Here is an 11,441-nt window from a genome sequence, read left to right on the forward strand (position 1 = left end):
TATATATATTCATATATGTATGTGTGCATGCATACACATATATTTATACAAGCACCCTCCACACACGTATATGTAAGTAAACACTATCTACACGATAATTAATACTGTCCATTCTTTCTCATTACCTGTCAACTACCGTGTTAATATTAAAGAACCTTCACTCGTCTTGTAAAAAAAAAAACTGAAAAGCATTATTATTATTTATTTATCATAATTTCCCATCACCACCATTCTCATTTTCCTGTAACGAATAGAATATTTAATTTTTTGTTGAAACTATTTGGTAATTATAACTAAAACAACTATACACACAGCACTTAACCTTGTATCTTTCTCTCTCTTCTTCCCTGCCTGTTTCTACTCGCACTCACTTTCTCCTTTCCTCTTTCTATCTTTCTCGTGTTCTCTCTTCCCCCTCTCTCTGCCTGTCTCTGTTTTTTTCCCTCCCTCTCCTGCTTAGCTGCTTCTTTCACCAAGTAGTAATGTTTTTGTGTTTCGTGTGGCAGTAAAACTTCCAACTCACTTAGCTCTGGTTTCTGTAAGTACTTTCACCGCTTTTATTTATATATAAATAGATAGATATAGATATAATATATGTGATTGCGATTTCGTTGTTTCATTTAAGTTTTGCTTAACCTGTTATAATACTTTAAATCTTGTCAGGTAATTTATAACAACACTCCCCTAGTTTATGTATGTATTCATTTGATAAATTCATTTCTTGCAATAAATATTACTATTAGTAGTAGTAGTATTAAAACCAACTTATTCTAACACTTTGTGTAAAATCTTACAATCTCTAACAATCTTGGTATTTAAAACAACATAATCGATCTTTTATGTAAAAAAAAAAGACAAACTAATTTCAACGAGGTACATACATCTGCCAATATATAGGTTAAAAGTACAATATTTATGCATTCGACATATATAAATGTTTCACTACACATTGTTCTTTGTTATTTAATTTGATTTTAATCAACTGAAATCTTAAAAACAACGGCTGATAGGGAACGTTTAATTTATATTTTATAAGAAACCTGAACTTTAACTAGACTTCAAACGTTACCTGTGCCAATATATTTATATATATAATGTGTGTGTGTATATATATATATATATATATATATATATATAAATGTGTGTGTGTGTGTGTGTGTGTATAGTAAATATATTATGTGTATGTATGTATATGCAATTTGTTTACATCTTGAGAATTTAGAAAGTTCAGGAGATATAAAATACATCGTTTTGATCGAACTCGAAGTAAATAAAGCTATAAATAACTGTGTGGAACATTGGATTGAGAAACCTCTTAGATGAGAAAAAAAAAAGTCTTCGACTCTCGATTCCTCCATTCTTCTTTTTCTTCATTCTAGTCATCTCTTCCACGTAATCATTTATTTCGTCACTTTTTAAACGACAGCCAAATGTTTTAAGCAATTATATATAAATACATATAGACACACACTGCTCACACCCACACACGAAAACGGCGACCAGTTCCTTAATATTACACCTTTCTAATACATCAGTCATATCCATTCTTGATTTTATCTCTTCGCCACGATCTCTCTCCCACTATCTATCACACAGACACAGAAATATGTATGTATACACACTCATTATATATATATAGATAATACATACATACACACATATAGATACGCACACGTCCGTTTTAGTTGTAGTTCTTATATTTTTATTATGGTAATTGAAAGCAAATCCTCTTCATTTAGAATATATATTTTTCATTCTCTCTCTGTCTGTCATTAATAATGATAATAATCTACAGTTATACATGCGCGTGTTTGTATGTATGTTATATATATATAGTGTGTGCGTGCGCGCGTATGAAGTAGTACATCGCTAATATAATGCACACACCAGACACATGTCCATTTCGCCTCCACACATGACAAATGCTGTCGTTTCCATGTTTTTTTTTCTTTTTTGGAAAAGCACGAACACACATACACTCTCTCTCCTATATATATATATATATGTATATGTATGTGTATAAAGTGGCACACCGCTGTATTTAAATACACTCCAACACATGTTTATTCCGCCTCCTCCCTTCCACCATATATGTATATATTTGATTACGTAAATTTTAATTCTTTAAAGACTAATTTAACTTTTGTATATGAACCAAAAGCGAAAAGAAAAAGAAAGAAAGCTTAATTCCTCTAATTAAACACAATTAGTTCTATCTATCTATCTAGCTACAAATAGATAGATAGATTTGTCGTTTGTCTTTTCTTCTCAGTCACACGAAAACAATTGGTATGGAAATGTAATTGACAACGGATTTTGTATTTACTTCATTCTGCCTTTTCATTGCTTTCAATTTTCCCATCGTATGCGGCTAATAAATCTCTTTTCTGTATAATAGAGTAAAAGATATATAACGGTATGCGTTTACAAAAGCGTCGAGCAGAGTGAAACCTTTTTGATTTGTAAGCTTTTGTAGGTGGTTAAAAATTGCATTGTAGTGAGTAAAAGCATTATTTAATTTTTTTTAGCATACATGTAGAAACAGTGAAATTATAACATTTAATTGGTTTAATTATACGTTATGAGCGGTTGAAAAACGAAACTTAGCATTCAGTTCCTTTCAGTTGAATATTTTGACATGGCGAAATTACAAAATAAATTTGATACTTTCGTTTTGCTTATTAAAAGCTTCACGAAAACGTCACGTTCGCCGACGCTATTGTATACTCTTAACACAACATTAAGAATCTCGTAACATTACGTAGATGTGGAATTAACCAAACAAACAAAATACGTAAATCTTGTTGTTAGTGGTGACATTTGCTTATATAATAAATGTAGAAACGTGCTTGATATATTTGTAAGATATACAGGAAATATCAACACCGAGACAGATATAAAAGTATAAAAACTTTCTTCAGCCTTTTTAGAATATAACTATATGTTATTCTTTTTCCCTTTTTTTTTTTTTTTGACGACCGTATCCCGAAGTGAACCATTTAGATGTCATTAATACGGACGACAATACCTTAGTGTTATTATTTTTAACACTCACATCTACCCTGTGTATATTCCAATCATGACTAACCTGTCTTTTGAAAGATATCTCTGACTACACTACCGAATGTGTACTTTCTGTATTTAAACTCGGTGTGGTGTGATCTAAGTGAAATTTGCCTGCTATTTCTTGCAGGCCGGTTAACCGTAGAGGATCGCTTGGTGGCTCCAACAACGTGGAATGCAGCTAAATATTTGAAATTATTCACACTACACCGTCGTTATCATTGTTTATTTAAGAATGTCAAAGCATTATCCTGCTCTGAATTTAACTGAATAGTTCTGAGAATCGTGATAATATTAATATATTTTTGTATCAGTTTATGGCCTGAATGAAAGAAGTATGTAGCGGTGAGGTAATTGTGCTCTCATTCGCACAACTCTGTCCATTGTATGGCTAGGCGAAATGTGAGTGGGTGAGTGAACTGGTCGCTTATTCATCAAAAGGTGTCCTGGTATTTTGTTATTTGTCTTTGTGTTTCATTTTCGTTGTCCCCATCCATTTCCTCTCTCTCCCTGTGTGTGTGTGTATAAGCATGGCTGTACGGTAAGAAGTTTGCTTCCCAACCACATGATTCTGGGTTCAGTCCCATTGCAAGTGTCTTCTACAATGGCCTCAGGCCAACCAAAGCCTTGTGTTCAGTCCCATTGCATAGTACCTTGGGCAAGTGTCTTCTACAATGGCCTCAGACCAACCAAAGCCTTGTGAGAGGATTTGGTAAATGGAAACTAAAAAAAAAAAAAAACCTATTGTATATACAGGGCCGGCTCAAGGTACAGGCAACTCAGGCAGTCGCCTGGGGTGCCATGTTCTGGGGGGTGACAAAGACAAGGAAATTTCCACAACCGTAGGCTTGTACACGCTGAAGTTCAGCTTGCCCGGGGCGCCAACAACGCTAGGGTCGGCCCTGCGTACATATGTATGTACGTGCATCTTTGTGTCTGTATGACAACCGGTGTTGGTGTGTTTAATCTCCATGACATAATGGTTCAACAAAAGAGACCGATAGAATAAGTACCAGGTTTGAAGAAAAATACTGGGGTCAATTCATTAGACTGAAATTCTTCAGAGGTGGTGCCCCGGCATGGCTGCAGTCATGACTGAAACAAGTGAAAGATAAAAGTGTGAAAAAAAAAAGCCTCTTAAAAGCTACATTAGTAACTTAAGGACTTAGAGTTTCATACTAAAGCGCATACATATACATACAAGCTGGCAAACCTGATTATAAAGCTCTACATGCATGAATAAATGCTAAACAATAACATAACCGAAAAATTTAATCGCTAGAAGTTTTCCATAACAACTTTCCGTTACAAACTAACATACACTCCTAACCTTTTTGATACCAACCTGGCTGAAACTGGCCCTGTAATACAAATGTCTTGCTTCCATAAGTTTTGAATGAAAATTTTCCACCAAACCTTAGTCATAATTTATGTTCCTAGCACTAGCTTAATGATAACTAAGTTATTTTACTAAATTCTTTGTTATATTTAAAGTAATTGAAAGAAACACTAAACATCTCAAAATAAATAAATACAGTAACGAAAGGGTTAATTATCAAACAAGTCTCAGCTTACCCTAGAAAATATTAACTAAACAGTGATTATATAAAACTAAGATGAACTCAAATGTACCACAGTTCAATGATGCCTTAGCTGGCTGAAACTTCGAAGTCACTGTCAATAATATTCTTGTTAAAGAAGAATAAATTTATGCTCTACTATTAAGTAATCCTTCAGTTTAACGTAAAACTGTTTTTGTTCAGGAGTGACTGTGTGGTAAGTAGCTTGGTTACGAACCACATGGTTCCAGGTTCAGTCCCACTGTGTAGCACCTTGGGCGAGTGTCTTCTACTATAGCCATGGGCTGACCAAAAGCCTTGTGAGTGGATTTGGGAGGCGGAAACTGAAAGAAGCCCATCGTATATATGTATGTATGTATATATATATATATATATATATATATATATTATATATATACACACACATATGTGTGTCTGTGTTTGTCCCCCTGCCATCTGATGTTGGTGTATTTACGTCCTCGTAACTTAGCACTTTGGTAAAAAGAGATCAGTAGAATAAGTACTAGGCTTACGAAGAATAAGTTCTGGGGTCGATTTGTTTGACTAAAGGCGGTGTTCCAGCATGGCCACAAATGACTGAAACAAATAAAAGAATAACAGAATACAAAACATAAAGCAGACATTTGTGTGTGTGTGAGGGTGCCTGGCCTAGTGGTTAGGGTGTTGCACTCATGATAATGAGCTCAGAGTTTCAGTCCCTGGACCAAGAAGTGTATCGTACTTTTAAGCAGATCACTTCATCTCTCATTGCTCTGCAATCACTTCCGCACCTGTTCTGCGAAGAATCCTGATGTAGACTAGTGCATTTCCCTATAACTCATCTCTTTGACAGAATTGCAGTCAACTGTGGGTCAACGAAGGGTCATGATTGGGCACTTGGCATCTATAACATGGTCAGGTGTTCATATGTTTTTACTAGGTGGGCAGCGCCATTGGTGATATGTCAAGTGGTGTACCCCTTAAAGCTGTGATTCTGAAACTAATTTTGGCCCCTTCCTTCATGTTCTAACCCAGTGTTTCCCAACCATTTTGTTACCCATGAACCCTTTTGGTTCCTATTTTCCTTAAGTGGATCCTTGTAATCATTCAATGTTTAAAAAAAGCCTGTTGTATTTCCATAATTAAATATTATTAATAATTGTATTAAAATATTTTGTGTATATGTTTGTGTCTGTGTTTGTCCCCCCCCCCAATCATCACCTGACAACCGATGTTGGTGTGTTTACACCCCCGTAACTTAGCACTTTGGTCGATTTGCTCGACTAAAGGCGGTGCTCCAGCATGGCCGCAGTGAAATGACTGAACAAGTAAAAGAGTTATATATATATATATATATATATATATATATATATGTGTGTGTGTATGTATATATTTGTTTGTGTTTGTTCACCCACCATCGCTCGACAACCGATGTTGGTGTGTTTACATCCCTGTAACTTAGCAGTTCGGCAAAGGAGGCTGATAGAATAAGTACCAGGCTTACAAAGAATAAGTCCTGGGGTCAACTTGCTCAACTAAAGGTGGTGCTCCAGCATGGCTGCAGTCAGATGACTGAAACAAGTAAAAGAATAACTGATTTATTGCAGATAAATTTTAACAACAAAATTTTATATGGATCCCCAAAGGCCATATAAACCCCTGCTCTAACCTTTTGTCACTTAGTATAAAGCTTCTTTTCTCAACTCAATCAAAGGGATTTTAGTTTTGCAAGGTCCAGGGAGACCTAGCACTCGGTACACTTTGTGGAGTAGTGGGCCTTAGGAAGGGCATGAAAACCATGCCAAAGTAGACAATGGAGCGTCACATATTCGTCTGTTCTGTGGGATCCTGTCAAACTGTCCAATCCATGCCAGCATGGAAGACAGATGTTAAAAGATGCTGATGGCATTTTTTTTTCTCTTCTGCTCTTTCTGTAGAATTTGTAACCATAAAATTTCTTCCTTTACGCCGTAGTGTTGGACGCACTTAATAACCATCTTAATTTTATTGAACATGGCAATTTATCTAGTCCATTGTCATCCCCCAGAGCCACAATTGCCCCTGTTTATTTTAATTCCTGTTATCGAGGCTTAGTGGTGTACAAGGGAGAGTGGTGATATTTTTGTGGAGATTCTAGCATTGATAAAGATCAGTTCAACAACTTGGTCTAGAAGGCATTCAGCCAACATACAATCAGCACTGGATTAACCATTAAGCAAAATAAGCACGTGCTATAATATTATTCAGAATGTTTTATCTCTACCAGTTATAGAAGCAGATGTGTTACGTAAGATTAACTTTGTGGATTTGATCAAAGACCTTCCAGTTTAAAAAAGTAGGAGAAAACTTTTTATATATAAAGCAAAAGTTTACAAAGATGAACCAGCGTTGCCTTCTAGCACTTGTGCTGGTGGCACGTTAGAAAATCATTCAAGCAAGGTCATTGTCAGTGCCGCTGGACTGGCTCCCGTGCAGGTGGCATGTAAAAAACACCTTTTTGAGTGTGCCCGTTGCCAGTACCGTGTGACTGGCCCTTGTGCCAGTGGCATGTAAAAGCACCCACTACACTCTCGGAGTGGTTGGCATTAGGAAGGGCATCCAGATGTAGAAACTCTGCCAGATCAGATTGGAGCCTGCTGCAGCCTTCTGGCTTGCCAGTCCTCAGTCAAATCGTCCAACCCATGCTAGCATGGAAAGCGGACGTTAAACGATGATAATGATGATGATGATTTTACTGTTAGTTTTGTTTTATTTTGAAAAATAAAAATTTATTTTCTGGTTTATAATAGTTTATATTTTGAAGTTCATATTTATGGGAGCACCAAAAAAATCCTTGAAGTGTTTAGGGCCTTTGTGGGTCTTCATCTGGCCCTGCATACTACAAATAACTTCAAAAAGACCTCTTTCCTTTAGGGTTAGGCATATTTATACTGCCAGCTGGTCCTGTCCATGATGCATGTAGAGTGACATAGTCCACAGCCATGCTGCACACACTCATGTCTGAACAATGCTGACATCAACAGAAATGTCAAACAGCTGTTGTTACATGTAGGACACATCTGGCCATTAGTCAAGTCCAGCTTATCATCATCATTGTTTAATGTCTGTTTTCCATGCTGGGATGGGTTGGACGGTTTGACTGAGGTCTGGAGAGCCAGTGGCTGCACCAGGCTCCAATCTGATCTGGCAATGTTTCTACAGTTGAATGCTCTTCCTAATGCCAACCACTCTGAGAGTGTAGTGGGTACTTGTTATGTGCCACCGGCACAGGAGCCAGTCAGGCGGGCCTGGCATCGATCATGTTCAGACAGTGCTTTTTACATGCCACCGGCACAAGAGCCAGCCAGGTGGTACTAGCATTGGCCACAATCGGTTGGTGCTTTTTACTTGCCACTGGCATGGGAGCCAGTCAAGCAAACCTGGCATTTGGATGGTGCTTTTTACGTTTGGATGGTGCTTTTTACATGGCACGGGAGCCAGTCTGGGGGTACTGGCATCAGCCATGTTTGGTTGGTGCTTTTTATGTGTCACCAGCACAGGAGCCAGTCAGACGGGTCTGGCATCAGCCATGATTGGATAGTGTTTTTTACGTGCCACCAGCACGGGAGCCAGTCAGAAGGTACTGGCATCGGCCACGATTGGTTGGTGCTTTTTACGTGTCACTGGCACGGGAGCCAGTCATGGGATACTGGCATCGGCCATGATTGGTTGGTGCTTTTTATGTGCCACCGGCACGGGAGCCAGTCAGGCGGGCCTGGTATCAGCCATGATTGGATGGTGCTTTTTACGTGCCACCAGCACAGGAGCCAGTCAGAGGGTACTGGCATCGGCCATGATCAGTTGGTGCTTTTGCCAGTCATAATAATCTTTTATGCTGTAAGCACAAGGCCTGGAATTTTGAGAGAAGGGGATAATCAATGTAACAGACCCTAGTACACAACTGGTACTTATTTTATCAACCCTGAAGGCATGAAAGGCAAAGTCGACTTCAGTGGGATTTGAACTCAGAACATTAAGACAGACAAAATGCTGCTAAGCATTTTGCCCAGCATGCTAATGATTCTGCCAGCTTGTCACCTTTTTATTGTCAATATTTATGAATATTATCCTTTGACCTTTTCTGTGTTTGAAGCTTTTGAAGGTTTTGTTATGACAGCCAATCTTGACAGCTCAGTAAAAATATTTAAAAGTCATTATGTCTATTTACTTGTTATATTCTCAGTTAATTAATTTTCTTTTTTTTGTTTTGTTAATTTCAGCAATAATGAGTTGGTGTGAAGATATCTCTCTATTGTAATATCAATATCGAAATAAGCAGAGAAAAAAGTGAAAATGAAAGGTGCTAAGGGCCAACGCAAGTTAGTGAAAGCTAACATTGCAGACGGTTCTACCATCATTGTTAAACATCCACAACCAAAACACAGTAACCAAATAAATTCCAAATCTAAAAAGGAGCCAAATAATCTGAGAACCTCCACTGCTTTTAACAACCCTCAACCAGAACAGGGTATGGATTTGTCTGTGGTGCCAAATAATTCCCATCCGTCCTCATCTTCCAGTAGTTCTATTGTCTATACAAAAGCTAAGAGATACTCAACAGAGCCTCTGTCAGACTCACTAAATTCCAGTGGACAATTACAGGTAAGTGTTCATTTATTCAGCTTGGTAATGAAGGGCTTATATCATATCATCATTATCATCTTTTTAACACTCACTTTCCCATGTTTGCCTGGTTCAAATGGAATTTGTTGAGGAGTTTCCACAGCTAGATGCCCTTGTCACCAACCCTCACCTGTTCCAAGTAAAGACACCTAAAACACACCCACTACACCCTCAGAGTGGTTGGCGTTAGGAAGGGCATCCAGCGGTAGAAACCTTGCCAGATCAGATTGGAGCCTGGTGCAGCCGCTGGCTTTCCAGATCTCAGTCAAACCATCCAACCCATGCCAGCATGGAAAACGAACATTAAACGATGATGAGGATGATGATGATGATGATGATGTGTGTGTATTTTGTGAATTGGTTGTAAACAAACGCTTCACTAATGGTATCATTTGCTTGCTGTCTCCCACAAAAACATTTCTTCGTTTCTTGACATGTTGCAAACAAAAAGCCTCATTTTTGTGACATTTGTTTCCTGTTATCTACAGGAGCTTATCTAAGCTGTTTTGTTGCTTGATTGACTGGGAGATTATTACCTCACTTGCACACAAGTAAGGGTTAGCAATAGGAAGAGCATCCACATATAGAAAACTCAACTCCAGCATATTCGCATTAGGTCCATGCAGGCATGAAAAATATACACATTAAAACATGAGGATAATATACACACACAACTCTTTTACTTGTTTCAGTCATTTGACTTTGGCCATGCTGAGCACTGCCTTTAGTCGAGCAAATCGATCCCAGGACTTATTCTTTGGATGCCTAGTACTTATTCTATCAGTCTCTTTTGCCGAACTGCTAAGTTACAGGGACGTAAACACACCACCATCAGGTGTCAAGCGGTGTTGGGAGGACAAACACAGACACACAAACATATATACACACATACATATGTATATATACACATATATACGGCAGTCTTCTTTCAGTTTCGTCTACCAAATCCACTGACAAGGCTTTGGCCGGCCTGAGGCTATAGTAGAAGACACTTGCCCAAGGTGCCATGCAGTGGGACTGAACCCAGAACCATGTGGTTGGTAAGCAAGCTACTTACCACACAGCCACTCCTGTGGGAAAAGAAACAATAAAAAAATGAAGACGAAAGAACAGATGCAGCAGACCAGCGTGTGACTGCTGCCACTCGCTGTGATGGGCAGGCAAAATAGATGGTGAGGACCTGGTGGATGCAGGAGAGGAAGGAAGGAGGATGAAGAGAAAATGAAATGCTCATGGAGCTGCAAAGCGTACGACACCATCACATCATCATCATTTAACATTCGCTTTCCTTACTGGCATGAGTGAATGGTTTGACAGGGAACTGGTGATCTGTCAGACTGTGTCCTGTGTCAAGCTCTGGTGTCAGCTTCAACTGGACGCTCTTCCTTATGCCAACTACTTTACAGAGCACACTGGGTGCTTTTTTTGTGCCAACTGCACTAGTGAAATTGCCATGCAATCTGTAAGGCATAAAAGGGCCGGTAGCACGTAAAAAGCACCATTCAAACGTGGCTGTTGTCAGTGCCGCCTGACTGGCTCCTGTGCCTGTAGCACATAAAAAGCACAGTCCACACATGGCCGATGTCAGTGCCCCTGACTGGCTCCTGTGCCAGTGGCATGTAAAAAGCACCCACTACACTCGGAGTGGTTGGCGTTAGGAAGGGCATCCAGCTGTAGAAACCTTGCCAGATCAGATTGGAGCTTGGTGTGGCCTCCTGGTTTGCCAGTCCCCAGCCAAGCCGTCCAACCCATGCCAGCATGGAAAGCAGACGTTAAGCGATGATGATGATGAAAAGTACAGAGAGAATGGAAAGGGGAAAAAGCTCACACACCCCCTACCACACACACACATGCATGTGGCTGAGCACTCAACAGACACGTGTACCCTTAACATAGTTCTCGGGGAGATTCAGCGTGACATAGTGTGTGACAAGGCTGGCCCTTTGAAATACAGGTACAACAGAAACAGGAAGAAAGAGTGAGAAAAAACTGTGGTGAAAGAGTATGGCAGGGTTTGCCACCACCCCCTACCGGAGCCTTGTGGAGTTTTAGGTGTTTTCGCTCAATAAACACTCACAACGCTCAGTCTGAGAATCGAAATCGCGATCCTATGACTGCAAGTCCACTGCCCTAACTGCTTTATATATATATATATAT

The 11,441-nt window shown here is 39.0% G+C and overlaps 1 protein-coding gene across 4 annotated transcripts in view; it reads left to right on the forward strand.

Moving 5' to 3' along the window:
• The first annotated feature begins 414 nt into the window (after positions 1-414).
• Positions 415-11,441, forward strand: part of LOC106875882 (golgin-45) — a 52,373-nt gene continuing 41,346 nt past the window's right edge. For all 4 annotated transcript variants that reach the window (XM_014924182.2, XM_014924184.2, XM_014924186.2 and 1 more), the window contains exons 1-2: positions 415-538; positions 8,882-9,263. In XM_014924182.2, the coding sequence (XP_014779668.1) occupies positions 8,955-9,263 (309 nt within the window). In that variant the 5' untranslated portion in view covers positions 415-538; positions 8,882-8,954. The remainder of the gene's footprint in view (positions 539-8,881; positions 9,264-11,441) is intronic.

The sequence above is a fragment of the Octopus bimaculoides genome, chromosome 3 (genome assembly GCF_001194135.2).
Source record: "Octopus bimaculoides isolate UCB-OBI-ISO-001 chromosome 3, ASM119413v2, whole genome shotgun sequence".
NCBI classification, from domain to species: domain Eukaryota; kingdom Metazoa; phylum Mollusca; class Cephalopoda; order Octopoda; family Octopodidae; genus Octopus; species Octopus bimaculoides.